The sequence below is a fragment of the Scatophagus argus genome, chromosome 8 (assembly GCF_020382885.2).
Source record: "Scatophagus argus isolate fScaArg1 chromosome 8, fScaArg1.pri, whole genome shotgun sequence".
NCBI classification, from domain to species: Eukaryota; Metazoa; Chordata; class Actinopteri; family Scatophagidae; genus Scatophagus; species Scatophagus argus.
The window spans coordinates 12,998,654-13,018,255 of NC_058500.1; the positions used below are offsets into that span (position 1 = coordinate 12,998,654).

The 19,602-nt window shown below is 39.6% G+C and overlaps 2 protein-coding genes across 3 annotated transcripts; one reads left to right on the top strand and one right to left on the bottom strand.

The window, feature by feature from the left end:
* Positions 1-719: 719 nt before the first annotated feature.
* c1galt1a (core 1 synthase, glycoprotein-N-acetylgalactosamine 3-beta-galactosyltransferase, 1a) lies at positions 720-5,649 on the top strand. The gene is made up of 4 exons (XM_046397488.1): positions 720-974; positions 1,886-2,160; positions 2,333-2,997; positions 4,542-5,649. Exons 2-4 carry the CDS (start codon positions 1,950-1,952, stop codon positions 4,890-4,892), a joined length of 1,227 nt encoding a protein of 408 aa, XP_046253444.1. The 5' UTR covers positions 720-974; positions 1,886-1,949; the 3' UTR covers positions 4,893-5,649.
* Positions 5,296-8,327, bottom strand: tac3a (tachykinin precursor 3a). 2 transcript variants are annotated; one of them, XM_046397489.1, is made up of 7 exons: positions 7,777-8,327; positions 7,304-7,417; positions 7,116-7,215; positions 6,842-6,871; positions 6,680-6,733; positions 6,427-6,493; positions 5,296-6,130 (listed from the first exon to the last, which is right to left on the bottom strand). In XM_046397489.1, exons 2-7 carry the CDS (start codon positions 7,403-7,405, stop codon positions 6,112-6,114), a joined length of 372 nt encoding a protein of 123 aa, XP_046253445.1. In that variant the 5' UTR covers positions 7,406-7,417; positions 7,777-8,327; the 3' UTR covers positions 5,296-6,111. The 2 variants fall into 2 exon arrangements, with proteins under 2 accessions (XP_046253445.1, XP_046253446.1); XM_046397490.1 differs by having other exon boundaries at positions 7,116-7,212; positions 7,777-8,326.
* Positions 8,328-19,602: the final 11,275 nt, after the last annotated feature.

Below are 19,602 nucleotides of genomic sequence, written 5' to 3' on the forward strand. Positions count from 1 at the left end.
CACCTTCCAGAGTGTTAAATTATCAAGACACTTTTAGGCCTCTTTTAAACACACAAAACAATATTTGTACAGTTAATAGTGGCTCCTCTGCCAAAATTTTTGTGAGGACAATTTTCAAGCTTGTTCATGCTAACCTCATGTAAAAACCGGCAGATGTTTGAACAGCTCCAACCTAAACATTCAATTCAATCATTATGAGGGGAAGTGGGTCCTTTAATTTTAACGATGCATCATATTTAATCAAGCTACAGAAATCCAGGAAAAAAAAAGATAAATAAAAACAATATTTCCCTCTAAAATACACGAAGTATAAGAGGAAAAAGTAGCATAAACTAGATATGCTTAATTAAAGTGCAAGTAGTATACCTCACGTAATTTCTGTCCACTACTGTGTATGGATTAATATGGAGTAGCTGTGAGGACGTGTAGGAAGGCTTAACGGTGGTGTTAATTTGTTTGTTAGGTTTTGTTAGGGCGACACCAAGTGGCCAAGATAGGTAAAGCAAGACCTTAAACGTCTCTTTCTTTAGCTTTCTCTCTCAGCATCATCATCATCATCATCATCATAAATAAAGAAAGAGCCAATTAATAAATAATAATACTAATAAAGACATACATCATGTCAAAGCATCAGGTTATAGACATCCATGGTTTTCAGAAGGTTGAAAGCAGCTTCCTGCATGGGCTGCGTCACCGGCACCAGCCAATGAGAGGCCGTGCTCTCACAGCTTAGCCTGTGATGTTGAAGAATGTGAGTGCGTTCAGTGGCTCTTCAGTTAACTAATCATCTTATTTGGCGTCGCAAAACAGGGACGACTTCAGTCAAAGATAAAACATCGGGATGAATGTGACCAGCACATAACGATATGACTTAACCACTGTAGCAGGTTCGCGCAGTTTTCAAAAGAGAAAAGGAGGCTGTAGAGGAGTTGCAAGCACATCGTGCTCACAAATGACTGATCCCAGCAGCAAAGGTAAATAACAACCACATACAAATATATGGGTCGAAAACTAAGCATATTTATTGCTTTAGCGCGCAGATGCTGCTGTGTATAATGACAACATTTCAGCAGAATGACGGGTAAAGGTGGCGTCCCTCATGGCCTTATTTCGCTCTCTAGCAGTAATCTCAGTCATGCGCTTCTAATATAAACGGCTTTAGTGCCTCGATTAACGTCACTGGATTGTCACCTAATTTTATTATTTCTCGTAACGATAATTAAGCATCATACATGGAGAGTAGTATATTTTATTTTATTTTACCAAAAGCAGATCTCGTCGTGTTAATGATTAACACTTGCCTCAGATACGGGGTCTGTAACCTCAAATGACTCAAATGAAAACATGTCGTGAAATGGCATGCTGACCGTGTGCCAAGTGAAGTCTGTGTCACGACAAAAAAAAAAGAACAAACCGATTCCACGCGTTATGTTACAGATTAGGTACATATTTCCACATGCCGTGATTTATGGGACAAATCACTGGGACAGCACCGTGTCACTGGAGCACACTTTCACTGCCACATTCAAGTTGAATGGGTTCATAGTCAGTCAGCTCGTTGTCGGTGCACTGGCTCCAATAACTGTCATGTCAGCGAGACAGTCTTACCTGTCTGAGATTATTGCAATAAAACAGTTTGTTTTAAGACTAAATTTCCCAGTCAGTGTGGGATGTGTTGTAGTCTGGATCTGAAAAATGCATCTAATCTGGAAGGAAGGAAGGAAACAGAGTTTTTTTAATGCACACATCAAAAACATGTTCTGCCTTGCAAAAACCATTTGAGCTTATTGCTTTTTCTTACACAATCATTTGTAAAAAAAGAAAGAAAAAAAATGAAGGTACTTGACACTTTAACAACACTCATCTTTAAAACCTTTATGTCTAGTGTGCTGATTTCCCATGTCGACATGCTGTAACCGAGCTATCACGGTGCTGGAGACAGTGTCACCATGAAGAGCTCCAGCTCCAGATGTGCTTTCTTCCTGGGCTTCTTGGTGGGGGCTTGCAGCATCTACTTCTTCCTCCGCCAGGTGTGGTTTGAGAGGAGCTACCCTGTGCTGTCAGAGGCTCAGGAAAAAGCCACAGCAGTGGGGGAGAGCCCAACCAGCTGGAAGAAGGAGGGAGCTGCTCTTATCAACCTGCTCCACCCTCACCATGCAGGTGCTTTTGCACTCTTTCACACTGGTCCTCCACAGATTAAACCTTAAAATAAGAAAATATATAACTTTTCAATTAGAGACATCTAATCTTGTCAACTGAAATGCCATGAAAGGAACAAAACACAGAGGAAATGTGGACTAAACTGAACATGTGTTGCATTGTGTCCCTCCAGATGAAGACAGTCGGATGGCAGACATGTTGTACCAGAAGGTACGTGTCCTCTGCTGGGTGATGACGGGGCCATATAACCTGCAGAGCAGAGCTCGCCATGTCAGGGCCACCTGGAGTCGCCACTGCAACGTGGTTGTGTTCATGAGCTCTGTGGAAGACCCAGACTTCCCCACTGTGGGCCTGGGCACTAAGGAGGGCCGTGACCAGCTCTATTGGAAAACCATTCGAGCCTTCCATTATGTCTATGAGCACCACGCAAATGAAGCTGACTGGTTCTTAAAAGCAGACGATGACACATATGTGGTGGTGGACAACCTGCGCTGGATTCTGTCCAACCACACTCCTGAAGAGCCCATCTACTTTGGCAAACGCTTCAAGCCTTACACCAAGCAAGGCTACATGAGTGGAGGGGCAGGCTATGTGCTGAGCAAAGAGGCCCTCAAGAGATTTGTGGAAGGATTTCGGACCAAAGTTTGCACACACACCACCCCTGTGGAGGACCTAGCACTGGGACAGTGTTTGGAGAAGATGGGGGTTCTGGCTGGGGACTCCAGAGATACTTTGCATCGAGAAACTTTCCACCCATTTGTGCCAGAGCACCATTTGACGAGCAAGTTCTCCAAGAGCTTCTGGTACTGGAGCTACTGTTACTACCCAATTGTTGAGGCAAGTCCCTTCTCCCTTCCCTTTAATTTGTGAGCTAGTTCAGCAAAATGGTACGAGGTAACAAATGTATATCAAACTTGTGATCAAAATATCTGCAGACATGCAGGACTTGTCGTTGTAATGGTGTACCAATACCATAAAACTGCATATTAGTTAAGGTAAAATGTCAAACAAAAGTGTTTAAAATTGCACCATTGTGAAAACCACATGGTAGGTTGTGGCTCCTTGGTAAGACATCTTGTGGAGTGGATTAGCTTTATCGGAAAGGGGCAAGTCGGGTTAGGAAGCCATGCTATTAAGGGGGTAAACCTGTTAGTCAAAAATCCTTTAATAACATTAGTGTGGATTTGCAATTCAAGTAAGAGAATTATTGCGGACAAAAAATCACAAAAACAGCAAAAGGTGTTCAAACAAACAACTGTAACTTTGATGCTACAAACTGAATTATGCCTACATTCATTCCTACCCAGAGAGCATCTCTAACAAACTTAATTTTAGTCCTGAAAGCGCTCCTACCCTTAGATTTCTTTTGTTGTTTGTTTTTTGTATTTTTGAGAAACTTGTACTCTTATTTTCAATGTATACCAGGGATCAAACTGAGGATTTGATGAATTAAAAAATGCAAGTGTTGCTATAAAAGACTCATCATGAGCCTAATAACTAAATAAATGACTATATGATTATATGGCACTGTGAGATTCCGTACCCGACGCTCGCATTGAACAAGTGAATTGAAATAGAAATTAGTTCATTTTGAAGTAGATGATTGCGGCAGGGACAATGTTCTGTCAACAAAAGGAAAATTGGTCAATTTGTCGCTGATGATGCAAATAATTTATTATACTTTGCAATTAAAATGAGACAGGTCCATTACCGACACTGTCACATGCTGACTGCCAATGTCTGGAGCTGCTTTGTCCTCTGTCTTCCAAAGGAAAACAAGAACACAAATTTAGTTTTGCTATCAAAGTAATTACGTTTTTTCTTAAAATTAGACTATAAAAATGCAAACAAGTCTGTCACTATATGACAATGACGATATGACAAAGGAAATTAAGGATAAAGCTGGTGATATTCTATATTCCTCTGATCAGAAGCATCACTGACAGTTGTTCCTTGTTCCAGTTGAATTGTCAGTTAGTACCGGTACTTAATAAAATGAAGGTGACATTTGCTCATAATCCTGCTTGCAAACAAAATGTTCTCGCTTTAATTTCTCCCTTGCATTGTTATTCAGCAGATGAAGTTCTTGGAAGCGCATATTCTGAGCACAGACCTTAAACCGTTCGGATAGCTTGTTTGTACTCGATTATGAGTGGTTAACCCCCACTTTTGTTCTGTTAAGGCCATGAGTGCAGTAAAACCCACGTGAACCTTGACTTGTTTTGTTTGCATGGCTGATAATGATTAATGCTAATATGCTACATGTAGCATCTTTCGAGTTCATTATAATATTCATGAAATATGTTTTATTTAATCTTTTTTTCTAACTTCCATGTGTGTTTGCATATGTGATGTGTGATGTGTGTATTATTCTCCCTCAGGGTCCACAGTGCTGCTCTGACCTGGCGGTATCTTTCCATTATGTAGAAGCAGAGCTGATGTACACTCTGGAGTACTACACCTACCATCTGAGAGCTTACGGCTACAGGCCTCGCTACCGGCCCTCCTTAGGCCAGGGTCTGAGACTCGGGCCGCTCTCGCAGCCCACCGTCACAGTAAGACTTAAAGCAGCTCAGGAGGTAACGGACGGGAGTAGTCGCAGAACTCCTGCCTTCCCTGTTAGTGGAAACCAAACTAAAGCAGAGACTGTGCCAGAGAAGGGGAAGGAAATGAATCATAGCTCTGGCATCACTGAGATCAGGACAGCAGTCACAGAAGGCAAGCACCGCTGATTCTGTGTCTCAGCTGGGCCTGAATGTGCGTGATTGTGCTGGAGAGGTGTTTTACCCCCCGCAGTATGGCTAACTAATGTTTTTTTCTGACAGGGCTTCCTTAATCACTGATCACAGTATATGCCAGCCAGTAAGAGACAATAAGAGGTCACACTGTGAGTGGTAAAAATTTGAAAATTGATTCAGATAAGCATTTGGTTTAGCTTCATTACATTTGACATAATGAGCATTTTAATGTGTGAATTTCAGATGTTACAGTCACATGTATGTGATACAGGGAGAACATAACATAGAATGTGATTTTAATGCATCTCACAGGTACGTGATCTGAGCCAATAATGCCGTGTCATTTTATTTCGTTTTATATTTTAATTCAGCATTTTTGATTTTTATTATTTTTTTGTTTTTATTGAAATTGAAAACAGCAAAAATTGATACTGTGTCACAACTTATGCTGTGTTCTGTTGCATCTGATTTTCTGGTTATACTTTTCTGACTTTTAATGGTTAATAAGATTTTTTTTTGGCTTTCTGTAACAATAAGCAAAATGACTTTGTTTTCAATTTTCTTTTTAATTTCAACTTGAACCCTGTGCAGTTAAAGAGTTAATGGAGACTCTAAATCCACAGCCAGCAATGATATGATGTTTGTTTCAGTACAAAAATGAACAACCTTACTGTGAAAATGTCTTTTCATTTTACCTTCAGTGACATGAGATGCTTTGGTGTAGATACTTGAAACCCCCTGTGCTTATGTTTAAGAACACTGTAGCTTCTGATGAACACAGAATTATACAAAACTCAGATGAATCCCTCTTGTCAAGTCATTTTATATAACCAGCAGTAAACATCATAGCAAGTGTGACTGAACGTTACTGTCTGCGCCAGAGCCGAGCTTCGTGAGCCTCTCAGTAACACCTGCAGGGAAATGCACCGACGCTTTAAATGAATAAATTATGTATAAAAATTGTGTTTATTTTAAACTTTGAAGAAAAGGAATAACATGATAAAGAAATAGAATATGTCTCCTGTCATCTCTACTTATGTTTTGTTGTCAAATTAAAGCAAATACAATCTGTGTATTTTATAGTTACTTTCATAAGCCAGCTAGCAGGTTTACATTGTGAATCACACCACTGAGTTGTCTCCATCAAACATTTAGTTCATTATTTGTGTTCTCTGTGATCTTCTCGGTGGTTGTTGCCAGATGAGAGCTTTGTCTACAGCCCCTGAAGAAACCTGCAATAAAACACATCATACATGTCTATAAGCATTAGTCCTATACTCGTGCACTTGATGTGAATAAAATCAGTGATTTGATACACCAAGGCCAAGCAGAAATGAAAACAAATGTATAAAAAAATGTTCAAATCAGCAGTGCTTTGGCATGTAACCTTGAACAGCAGAAAACCTCAGAGCCTCCTCCGTCTGATACGGTTTATCCATTGTTTGCCAGGTTAAGTGTTAACTTTATGTTTCTAAGGGGGGGCTGTGTGATGTTCCCTCCTATGGGGTGAAAAAGAAGAGACACTCACCTCAGCCTGCACTTGTTGAGAAAAATGCCTCTCCTCTCTGGATACTCTCTCCTCCAGGGACTATTATCTGTGAGAGCAGACATTACAGAAAGTCCCAAATACATTGTCTGTGTGATGAACACTGGAGAAAACTTGAATTTCCCTCGAGATCAATAAAGTATCTATCTATCTATCTAAAACCATAAATCTGAATGCCCACAAAAGCTCTGTTGGCTTTTGTGACTATTTGACTTTTGTGAATTGCCACGCTTACCAGACTCTGAGTTTCTCCTTCCCATGAGACCAACAAAAATGTCATGCATTTCTCCTGGTAAGAAGAAGACAAAGAAGAAAAGCATGTGTTCCGTGATGATTTTGGAGAATTGAAAAAAACGTTTCATATTATTACTCACAAATCAACTGACAAAGGTCTTACTTTTTTGAGGTGATTGTACATCGTTTGCATCTGATGAAAAAATGTGAAAAAGTTATTAAAAGTTCTAGGAGTATTTTAGAAATAATAATAAAAAAATCCTGATCAAATGACCATGTCCAAATGTCCAAATCAAACAAAGAGACAGAATTTACACCACAAAATTCTGCTGCCACGTTTAATGCTTTATGTTTCAGTTTATCATAACTAACATCAATGCTGTTGTCATTTGTACGAAATAATGAATGCGAAAAGCGGACTTTGGGAGAAAACTCACCGGCGTTTCTTCTGCCCATCAGACCCACAAAGCTGTCGTAATCCAAATCGCTATACCTCTTCAGAATGCTCCGCTTGAGGTTGTCCAAACCTATGGTCTGCTGCCAGTATGAGAAACAGATGAAAAACAGTTTCCGTTAAAAGTCTGGGGGTCTTAAGATGGGCTTTGTCATTAAGTGACAAACCTACATCTGAAGTCGATCTGCGCAGTCCGGACTCCTCGCATCTGGACTGGCTGTATCGAAGTTTCATGATGAGGAACAGAGTCACCAGCAGCAAACCTCTCCTCATTTTTAGCACCACCTGCGCGAGATTATTGACAGTTATCCTGTTTTATTGGTTTGTTGCCTTACAAGAAAAAATCGCTGATTATCGCCTTTTCATCAAGGAATCAACTGTACTTGTTGCGCAAAACCGGCTGCGTAATTGGTGCGTAAAAGCGCGCGGTGAAATGTGTATAAAGGTTTCAAAGTGTAATTTATTAAATCGTTGTTTTGATTATCGAGTAGGCCCGTGTATCCAACAAATAAAGATAAACGTGTTAATATTTTCACGCAGTCCGTTAGTGTTTTCTCTCCGAAAGTCGTCGTAAACCTTACATGTTAAAAGCAAACAATATGTAACATTTCACCATAAGCATTTACAAGTATTATTTTCTTTACCTGATTTCTGTCGAACAGATAATTTGGTATAAGAGTAAGCTGCGTGCGCCCTGGTGCAGAGTTAAGTGATAGATCCCACAGTGAGATCCGCTCAGGATAAATGAGGCGTCCACGCTTTGGGGTAATAAATAATAGCTGGATACCCGCGTAACGCCAATCAGCAACTGGAGCGTAGGTGGGGTACCAGGTCTTATATCACGGTGCGCTGAAGTCTGCGTAACCCAGTCATTGATGGTAATGAAAAACACACGCACACAACCCAAAAGGGAAAAAAAAGTGACAACTTGATAACGTCACGAGGACACTGGGTGGTGTTCTCAAGCCCGTCCATGCCTTGAACATATTTGGGAATGTTTCTTAGAGAAGAGAGCAAATGAACATAACTAATTTTTGACTGCAGCATCTTAACTTCTATGTCCAAAGTGCAGCAGTCCCGTCTCTTTGCCGCCACGCTCACATGCTCCTTTAGGTGTCTTTCCACCTCATTAACATAGAAGACATGTTCACTGCCAACATACTAATCCTTTTAGGAAGCAATTATATAGATAGCAGCTGCCTCTGCATGTCAGTATAGAAGATTGTGATGTATGTGAGCAGATGGACACCACTGCTTTGTGTTCATAACTGACTGCTCAATACCTAGTCATACAAAAATAAATAAATAAATAAAAAAAGTAAAATGTAAACAAACATTCACCACCTACCATCCATCGACCTCAGTCTCTGCAGGCTTGGTTTAGTTAAAGAAAAGAGAAGTTTAATTTCTCATCATATGCCAGATGAATTTAAAGAAATTTAAATTAGAATTTCATTATAGTTTTGACAGTTATTGAAGAGCTCATGTGGGTTGTTTTTATTACACACAAAATAAAAATCCTCATTATTATCTGGGAACACAAGACAAGAAGTGAATATTATCAGTGCAGCCACCGAACAGACAGACAGACAGACTAAAATCCAGACATTGTGTTATTTAGACAGACACATCCTCATACCAGTATTGACACAATAAGTGATTCAGAGGGTCACTTTTCATGGCTGCTAAATTCTCTCTTAAACGGCTCTGACAGGTGGTGAGAAGATGAAATGTCTGTCTTGTAACTTGTGTAAGCACCGGCTGTGTGACAGTTGCTTCTAAACATTTACCTCCAAGCAGCGCTACATAATTTAGTTGCTCTAGTGTTTAAGTAAAGATGCTTTAAAAATTCCTATAAAATCAACATGGACTGGGGATTAACATAGTAACACCAATCGCGTAATTCCGGAAAAAATAATTATGTGTATCATGAAAAAGTACTTTCCCCCCACTTACATCAGCAGTGGCTGAAAACAACTCAAATTTAGTGCTTATACCAAACCTATCATTTTTCTTGCAATTACACAGACAATTACACTTGTGCTGTGTTTGTGCGCTCATTCAGAATGCAAACAAGCATAAATACTTTTGCAAAGCAAGGTTTAAGATCATGTCTGTTAAAAAGGTAGCACTAACTCCTGCAGATATCAATGGCTTTGGTCTCTGGAAACAGAGACCTGATACAGGAAAGAAAGACCGCAACAACAAAGCACCAGGCAAAAAGTGCATTTCACAAAAGGTTAACACTGCTATGTTTTAATAATGACTTCCCATTTCCATATTTGTCCTGTTCCGGTATGTAGTAGCGTAGGGGTGAGGTGAGGAGACAGCAGCAGTGCAGGGGTTCGGGATGGGAGATCTAACAGAAGCGGGGAAGTCATTAATTGCATTTTTACATTATTGATGAGTGTTTTTTTATCCCCCTTGGTAATCAAAGGGACCCTGTTTTTGGAATAGCAGAGAGCACAGGGAAAGAGTGCCGGGGGCTGTTTATCCACAACACGCCATGGCATGGGAAGTTTCTCATCCAAATGAAAGGTAAATGGATATTGTGTCAGACATGCTGTGGGGTTAAATGGACATCCTGCTATACATCACAGGTAGTCACATACCCTGCACACTGCCTTACAATATGATGGCACCCTTTGCTTTATTGCATTTGGATGCCATTCATACCTGGCACCTGACTCACAATTAAAACTGTTGCACTTTCATCACGCATGAGCTCCCCTCTGAGCTGCAGACAGCTGTGATGGCGACTGGACAATATCTCGCTCTGACAGGTCAGCGGGATGTTCACGGATGGCTCGCTAACAGCAGGTAGCCCATGGTTGCTGAAGGTGGAAAAGTCTGAGAGAAGACACAGCTAAAAAGACACAGCTCAGCTTCATGCTGAGATCATTTAATGTGAATACGTATAAAGGAGTGACTCTATGCATGAAGAGTGTGTGTCATGCTGGTGTCTAATACTCATCAGTGTGACAATCAGTCAGTTGGCCACTTGAAAACATTTAAATCTTACCTTGCAATGGTGAAATGCTGTAAGAAACCTAATTAATGCTGTCTGGCTTCATCATTCTTCTATTCAAATATTTCTTAATTGTTCATAAGTTTGTATGTAAAGAGAAGGCTGTCTGAATGTCAGAATCCCACTGTTTTCACCCAAACCAACTTGAACAGTTTCATTACATAATTTAGTCCATTGATCCTTCTTTTCATGGACTCGCTTACTGAATTAACAGGTTGAACACAGTAAGATAACCTTGCTGCGGGTCACATTAAGAGAAGAATATGTTTTCTGTGTGACACCTCATGTTGTGTTCTCATCATTCAACTCTCCACCTTGGATAAGACTGTAGAAGGCCTCAAAATGACCATGCAAGCCTGAAAGCACAGTCTGGCAGTTCAGTTTGTTTGGAGGACCATGTAAGGACATGAAAATACGGATTCATTGGAGGAAAGCAGTGGACAGAGCCTGGAGTACAGTCACACTGTTATCCGTCTCCCCTCTCTCTCTAATGGAGCTGCCAATCATCCATTTGTGCAGGCTTTCATGGCCTGAGAGTGAGAAGATAAAGTAAGTTCCAGCCAGGAGTTGAAAGGGGACAGTGACGTGACAGCCCTTATATGGTACAGATGTTATGAAAGAATAAGTGACCAGAGGGAGAATGAAAAGGAGAGAATGTGACGGGTAGAAAAACAAAGTGAGAATGTAAAGATGTGGTAGAAATTGCAGGGTGTATATTTATCTATATTTGTGTATACAGGCTGGAGTTGGATACACAGCTTGGAATCTCTGGCCAAAAAGTCCAAAGGGGATTGTGCATGTGTGAACACAGGGAGGGGAAAACAGTCCTTCACACACTCAGTGACCATCCCTGCTGTTCGCTTTCGCTTGTGGCGACATGAAGACTAAAATAAGCAGATCTGGATGATTCCAGGCCTCTCCATGGTAGATCATAAGACACACCTGTCAATAATTGATTTAATGGGCTCTAATCTAATGGGGAGAATTTAATATAGAGTCCACTTTATACTTCTCCTTGGGGCATGCAAAATGACTTTGATGGGTGCAGTTTTTTTATTCCACCCACTCCTCCCTGATCTCTGACTGATGAGGTCCTGAAGTGTCACTTCCATCTAAATGTTAATTTGAAGGCTGTTTCTTTAAGACTGGCATGGATGCTGATATGCTTTGAAAGTCTATTTGCATTAGACCATGTTGGTTATGTGAAAATGTGAGCTGTAGTGTCACGGAACCAAAACACATTCCTTTCCCCTCAGTGGTTTCCAAAGAGTTCCTAAAATTGTTTTTCTGCTCCCCTCTTGTCAAAAGGTTTTTGTCCACTTCAATCTTCTCTCAGTGATGGTGGTTGGCACTGAGGCCTATGGGAGAAAATAAGACTCTGATGCTGTTTTGGCTCTTGAATCTCTCCTTTTTAGATTGGTGGACTGTTATGGTCTGTCTTGTAGCAGTATTGCCTCTTTTCTGCTCATCATGCAGTGAGGATACTCTAGAAGATACATTAGCATCCTGTTCATCACTGAGGTAATCACTGTGTCTTGGCTACATCCTTTTATTTGCACTTTAGTTTATAAAATGACTGCAATCAGAAACTTGATTTGTGTTTTCGACCCTGGAAATGTGTTTGCTGTTCTGAAGAGGTGCATTCTTGTAAATCAGATGAGCTTGCAGCATTCATTGCCAAAGGGTTTTGTTTTTTTTAAATTTGATAATTTGCTATTAAACATTTTCATATCTGACGTATACAAATCAAAGATTGCCAAATTTTACCACATCTGTCAACTTACTTTAAAGGAGTTGTAGCCAGGTCAGAGATGTGGGAGGAAGGCCACAGACTAGACCTTGACACTGGGGGCAGTGAAGCAAAGGAGTGAAGCAGAAGAAAAGAAAAGAAAGGTAAGATGGTTCATCAACGGCAGACAGAAATGCCCTCAAACACATCACAGTGAGCTAACTGAATATTTACTTAGAGGCATTGATTTGCTATCATGAAAAACTGTGAATAAAAATGTTAAGCTTAATAAAAACTTGAACCAGCAACTGACCCAACGTAATAATGAACTTGTTTTGCAGTTGGTTTTGCAGGCCTCTGTCCCACATGTAGAGTGTTGAATTGTCAATCTAGCCACCAAGCTTGCCAAACTAGCCAATCAGAAGCTTTGTTATCATGACTAAGAATTTGCAGTAGATGTCACTGAAAAACTGGTCTCTGTACTCTTGCTTGATAAATTGCATTGAATCCATGTTGGAATCCCGTGCATGACAGCGATGTAAAATAGGGTTTTTAGCTCATTACTGTGGTGTGAATGAGAACCGGCAATATTGCAACTGCGCCTTCATCATGCCTGGATATTATTGACTGTACCCGGATGTGACCTTTCTTTGCTGCTTATTTCATTATGTCCCACCTGCTCATAAAATTGTGTCAAGGGAAATAGAATCATGAGATCAAAGTTTGCAACACAGTGGCTGTGACAGAGACTGGAAACCATGAAGCACTTCAAAGTTGTGTTATTCACCCTCTGACTGAATATGAACATTTGGTATTAGGAATTTGATGTGTGTGTATCCATAGGTGCCGTAATGGCAGCATCAAAAATTCAAGACTGTATAGACGTTCACAAAGCCACACAAACACCAACAAACTGCATGTTTTGCTTGACTGTGCTGTTAATGATACCCATGAGACAATGCGGAAAATTTCCCACGACAGTGCAGTAAATAGAATTGGTCACATTGATCCGTGCCCCTTTTTTAATATATATCAATAACCACGGTAATTTCCCTGGGGGTTGATTGCATTAGTGCTTTGGTCTTTGTTTGCTAAAATTCTCACTATGTTCAATATTAGATACATAATTAGCTTTAATAGGTTTGAATTTATGATCCACTATAGAGTGGTGTCCACTGTAAGCTTGATTGCTGAATTTCAAAACAATGCATATCATATATTAGAAATAAAATAACCCTGGACCAAAGGTGATTCCTGCATAAAAGTGATTTCAGCAACAATAAAAAGCTTAGCGGTGAATGACCCCTGGCATTTCTGTGATCCACTTTGTCTCTTTTCACAGGAGACCAAGTCAATGAAACACATTATTCATGGAGCACTCATCTCATTTGCTGGTCGCCTTACCTTCCAGAAACAGCTGTTATTACTTTTATGTTATGAGTGGTCAGCTACTGATCAATTCTGACACATCAGGACAGGATCTTTTGAAAACAAAACTACAGCAGCCATTGACAGTACCAGCTTATGTAGTCAGTGAAACTCAAATAGAGGTCTACTCACTGGAGTAATACCAGAATAGCTTCAGGATTTGTAGACTTGATTTAAAATAGTAGAAGATTCTCAAATATTAAGGATTTTAAAAATTAATAAATTGAGTTACAGATTTTCGGTACAGACAATGTACAGACAACCATACCAAAACCCATGTTGAGAAAAAATTGGTTTGGTGAGTTAATTATGTTGTATTGGAGATGAGTTGAGCACTGTGCTTCAACTTCTTGTTGTTTGTTTGTTGTTTTTCTATTTTTCTTTTTTTTTGGCAGGGGGTAACAACTATTTTTTTTGCTTCCCATCATCCATGTGCAGGTGAAAGCTCTATGCACAACATGAAGCAAATAAATAAATAAATAAAAAATTCCCCGCAAAAAAATCATAATTTGGAAGCTTGGGAGTGGTAAGACATTAGTCCTGTTTGAAAAAAACAAAAAACCACAGGCCAATAAAGTGATGCCAGACAGTGAATGAAGAGAGAGGCAGAGTTTGCACAGCTCTCTAGATTTTGTAGGAATAAGGTCAAAGTGCAGGTTTCATTCTTTCCCTGTGTTCCTCTGCTCAGCCTGCCTGACTTGACGTGACTGCATGTCTTTATGACAGAGAGATTTCTATAGAATCCTGAAATAGCTGCATATTGTTCCTTTAATGTTCACATCCAAATCATCCAAATCATTAATCACTTTGCCGTCACACTGTTTTGTTGGGTCTCTGGGGCTGTTATGGTGTACAGTGTGAATGGTGATTCTCAGCTTGTGCATGCATATTTAAATGAACAGCAATAACATCATAGCTGCATGCAAAATTAAGTATTTTAGAGAAGGTCTGAAAGTTCTGCAGCCAGTCACAGCGTACAACAATGACTGTTTGGTGTATGTTTCACATGTAATTGACCGTAAACATGTGCTTGTCTGGGTAATTGTGCATGCTCTCAGGATAGCATTTTCATTTTTTTTTTTCAGTTCAGTGATTATGTGTGAGGAGGTTTTACTGTGCTATCTTCCACAGAGTCACAGATGAACAAATAAAAGCCACACCGACCCCACCCTGACAACACACACACACAGAAATGCACTTGCACATACAGATGACTGATGGCCCTGGGCTCTCCTCTGTAAATGACAAGTGCCATCCATAACAGGCAGGCAGGGGCTGGTAAAGTGATTAAGTTCATAACACACAATGTCCTGGTAAACACAGCTGGCACCACGTCTGTCACGCTAGACATGAGGCCAAATTGCTCAGTCCATGTAAAATTATGGATTGTGTTTTAGGTATGTCTTAACAGAGGGTTGTCGTTGACATGACAGATGGATGGACTACACCTTTATTCCACCTCACTTACTGTAGAAACTGTGACTGTCTGAGCCAGAGGATGTCAGAGACGGCCAAGTATGATAAAAAACTGATAAGATGCCAAGAGGAGGACACTTAAAGTCTATTGTGAGCATGGGGAGCACATTATAAACCCGTTCTGGATTCACTATCTGATAATAACCCGCATTATAATTCATTATAAATCTAGCACGACTGTATAATGAGGTTTTTATCTGACAGTACCACGTCCTGATTATAATGAATGTACTGTGATTTGCTTATGATAATGCAGCATCTCACTGCCAGTCATCCATTTGGATGAGTAACAAAATGTAGCTTTGACTTATTACAGTAATTTAATCTTTAAAACCCCTATACACATATACATCTGTCCACCTTTTGTTTTCCAAGATTTTCCTTGACCTGTTTCACAAACTTCTATATATGCATACATATTTCTTATTTTCTTGCAACTGTAATTAACTCCTTCATGTGCATTGCAATGTGGGACAATGGTGCACATCAACAGCACACAAAATCAAATATTACTTGGTCACGTTTTCAGTGTGAACACATTATATACTCATAACCTCCTTAAAGTGTGTAATGTGTAATTTGACTCGGCTACCAGTGCAAGAAAAGAACAGGTGCAATTAATAACATTAATCACAGGCCTGGTATTCTGGATGCTGGCCTACTGGGGCACTTAATGGAATATGCATCATTAACAATGACAGCTCAGTTCCATTAAGTGTCATTTTCCTTCTATGAAAAGACGAAATTGCTGTGAAAAAGGTCAGTTCCCAGTGTAGCTCTGCCCAGCATCAGCCGGAGCAGACATCCTAACTGAAAACACCTGTATGGGTATGTTAGTCAGACAGAATGGAAAGGAGATAAGTGAGGAATATATAAAAATGATGGTCACAAAGACAAGTGTGAACTGTAGAACATAATAATGATTATTTTATTTTTTTGCCAATATGAAATCAATCATTCCATTCAAATCTATATGAATCGGATAAGGGTAAAACACTAATGAGGTAAAGTTTGTTTCAGCTGCATGTAGCATATCTTAAACACTAAACAGAGAATCAAGACTTAGTCATACCTCAGTTAAGATATTTAATATGATATTTGAGTGTGTAAGTAAGCTAGTGCTTTGGACCTATAAGGAAAGGGACACACAGGCGTCAGAGGACAAAAAGATAACTGGTGAGTGGCTGTCAAAACAGGATGCCATTGAATGACAACATTATTTGTTTCCTTCCACCAGTAACTCATCATCTAATTAAAGGTGGCACCCTATCTTTCACATTACATCCAGTGTCTGACCATCAAGCTTCAGTGACGTTTCCCCCGTCTCCCATTTGCTCCACCATCATTTTCGTCACCATCATTTCCTGAAATGCTCCAGGGTTTACACTGCATGTATTGTGGGAGATTTAAATAGAACATTCCTGGGAGGACATCTGTGACTCACTGTGACTTTTGGCTAATCACATCGGCAAGGAGCTGTACAGTATGGACAGTAATAGATCAACTGGGCAGGATCTTGAGTGCCAGAAGGCCATTGTGAAAAAGTGATACTTGTTCCTAATGTTTTCTGTTAGTTGTATGTACAAATTATTTAAATTTCACAATATAATATAAATTAACAACATTGAATATTTTTCAGTTCGTTTGCCCAAAAGACTTGTACTTTTGAATGAATCGTTCGTAATCAACACGACACTATATGCAGTCTCACATGTTATCTTTGTGTCAATAGTGCAGAATGCAGTTCCAACACGTGCAGCTGCAAGTTGTCAAATTAAGCCAAAACTGACTTTAATATTTCAAATTGTTTGTTGCTTTACATCTTTGTTTTTTAGCTTACAGTCTTCTTCTTCTTCTTCTTCTTCCGTGTCTTTATTGGGGTATTACAGCATATTTGGTTGTTATTGCTACCTGTTGACCAATACAGTAGTGTGACAGCATTGGTCGTGTTGATCGTGTTCATGCATGTGTGTGTGCATGTACGACTTTGTGTTCCTGACACAAACAAACAAAATGGGCACACACTCAAAATCACAAAATCCTAAAGGTCAAGAGTGACGGGACCTTGAATATCTTCAGTCTGTTTGCTTATTTTTAAGTTCACTCGTTTGGTTATAGTTTCCAAAACTCATAAGACAACTTTGCACTTTTAAGTTACTTAAGTTCAGTAAATTCACATTCAAAACATCAGGAGAACCTCACTGTCTTTTGAACCAATGACAGTATACCAGTGACAATGTTGACGCCTGGACCTGGCTGCACTCTGCGACTGTAGGGATTTTAGTCATCGAAAGGACTGACACTACAAAGGATGAGGTTGACAAATATGAATAAGATGGAATTTTGATTTCGTTACTAAGCTTTAATATAAGATAAGAAAATTAACACTATGCATTATCTCCCTCCTTTTGACTGGTACATCTTTTATGTGTTTGGTATATTCTAACATACTTTTTTACACAGCTCCCACATGTAGTGGGTAATGTTATAGTATTTGACTGTTGCAATTTAAGAACAGACGGCATGGCCCCATTTGAATTTGTCAGATTTTGTTTTGATCGCCAACATCATAATTTTTCAACTTTCAAATCCCACTATTTGCCTGTTATTCTAGTGTAAAATACCTTTATCACAGCCTTTCTGTAATGGCATACGTTCAGGTTACGCTTAAATGAACTGTTTACATCACTTTTTTGTATATAGTAAGTTTGTGCATGATTTGGATCCCTGACATTTGATAGATATATAATACACATACTAATTTATGGTACATTCATTTGTTCAGTCTCTAAATTCAAGTTCTCTCACAAGGACAAAAATCACTGCAAGCACATTGTATAGTTTCATCTGCCGTATTGCAAAGTCTCCATTCAGCGCTCAAAAACAGATTCTCTCCTTCCATGGCCAGTGCTGTGCCAGTGCAAAAGGGCAATTTGCCTTGACCGCCTCCTCCAGCATGAAAGACTGCAGACTATTCTCCCACAACTATGGCTTTTGTCTCGGGCTGCTGCTATGCCAACAGAACTGAGCTGCCCAGCTGCCGTCAGCTCAGCCCACAAACTGCTGAGACGTCACTAAGCTTCCTAGTGAGAGCAGCATATTGGACAACTGTCACTTTAGAGCCCTTAATGATGAGCTTAGTGGGCTCAAGGTTTACTTCCCTGCACCAAAATGAATGTTGTATGACACGATGTCCTTTAATCCACAGATTGCCTGAGGGAATGTGGCTATTTTGTGTGACCCTTGAGCAGGAGTTATTGTATGGCTTGTTGAGAATTGACTTAATTTCCCTGAAGAGGATGAGATATTAGTTGTAAGACTGATCTCTCTATCTCTTGCCTTCCTCAGATGCCTGTGCTGTGTTTTGAGGTTTCAGCAGAGATGCTACAGCCAAGGGAGGACTGATAAATGTTCATCACAACAGGATGTGCCTTTAGTCCAAATAGTAAGACTATAGAAAGACAGAAAACATGAATATAACTGGGCTAAGTAATGGGGGAAGCAAAGCCAAGTCTGAGATGCTAATAAGAGGCAGATGTTTTCCTCTGAGATGATAAACATACATTGTTGTATAATTTTGGAGGCTGTAAGAAAGTGTAACACCCAAAGTGCTGCTCAAACATTGACATTCAACACGTGAAAAAAAAATAAAATCAAAAAAATCAAAAGTCACAGTTGGTCTCAAAACAATTTTGCAACTAGTTAAGGAAACAAGATTATGGAATAGTTTGCACTGCTGTGTCCTCTCTCTCTCCTCCCAGACTCAATGGAGACTGGACTAATTATCTCCTCATCGATGCACCTGAGTCTGTCATCTCATGTTTGTGGAGAGAGACAAGAGAGCACACGCCTGCACTGACCTTAGCAGTAACACTTAGTGGGATCTGTTTTCATGCTGATGATACGCTGAATCATCTCACTCCATATTCAGTATGCTATCGATTGTGGTTTTTGACAATTTGCTTTGTGATCACATGCTCGAGCTTGTTCATTCTGTAGTGGAAATGCAGCACGGATTGTGGACACAATTTCAGTAAGCAACATCTGTTTACTCAGAAAACCTGTTGGGTGACATTACTGCCAATCCATAAAAGCCTTTGAAACATTTATTTTGCTTAAATTAATGTAATTTGCAGAAAACAGCTCACCTCTTCCATTTGAACACCGGTCCCTTTGTGCATTCACATTATGGACTAATATCCTGTTTATGCTTCATTCCTTTTGAGGTGTAAGACTTTTGCTATCTTTCTGACCTTTATTTGGTCTAATTTTATGGTGTTTTTTTTTAAAAACAACTTTTATTTCCCCAATTATTGTTAATGATTGTCAAAAATTATGGGGTCGGGGGCATGAACTTTTTTTCAACTTTTGAATGAGGAGATGACAGTAAAAGTTTGAGAATTGCTGAGGTAGAGGCTTAATATACAGACACTTTATATCAAATATTCTCCAAATTTAGTGAAATGTAAATTTGTATGGTAAACATGAGATTCCCAGCTCTCGCTTTTTACTTTCTACAGTTTCCAATATAATTGTAATGTATATGTCTCAGATCTCTTATTTTTTAATTTATTCCACCCTGGAATTAATCTTATCTCATTCTTTTTCTTGTGCCTACAAAACATTATTGGTCTGGATCCGGACAAGCACTAAGACATGCATAAAAAGTGTGTGATGTAAAACTTTGTAAAGAGAGAGGCAGCCAGCATGGATGTACGAAAGGGAGACCAAAGAACATGCCCTCTCCTCTTGGGTGCAGACATCCATTTAGAGAAAAGTGCAGGTACCTCAGCTACCTCTTCAGATTCC

Bases quoted from the DNA above. Each gene is read 5' to 3' on its own strand.
- c1galt1a (XM_046397488.1), top strand. From the start codon at position 1,950: ATGAAGAGCTCCAGCTCCAGATGTGCTTTCTTCCTGGGCTTCTTGGTG. The intron at 2,161-2,332 runs GTGCTTTTGCAC...GTGTCCCTCCAG, and splicing joins GCTCCACCCTCACCATGCAG to ATGAAGACAGTCGGATGGCA. The intron at 2,998-4,541 runs GCAAGTCCCTTC...ATTCTCCCTCAG, and splicing joins GTTACTACCCAATTGTTGAG to GGTCCACAGTGCTGCTCTGA.
- tac3a (XM_046397489.1), bottom strand. From the start codon at position 7,405: ATGAGGAGAGGTTTGCTGCTGGTGACTCTGTTCCTCATCATGAAACTT. The intron at 7,216-7,303 runs GTAGGTTTGTCA...TCATACTGGCAG, and splicing joins TGCGCAGATCGACTTCAGAT to CAGACCATAGGTTTGGACAA. The intron at 6,872-7,115 runs GTGAGTTTTCTC...TTTTTTCATCAG, and splicing joins GATGGGCAGAAGAAACGCCG to ATGCAAACGATGTACAATCA.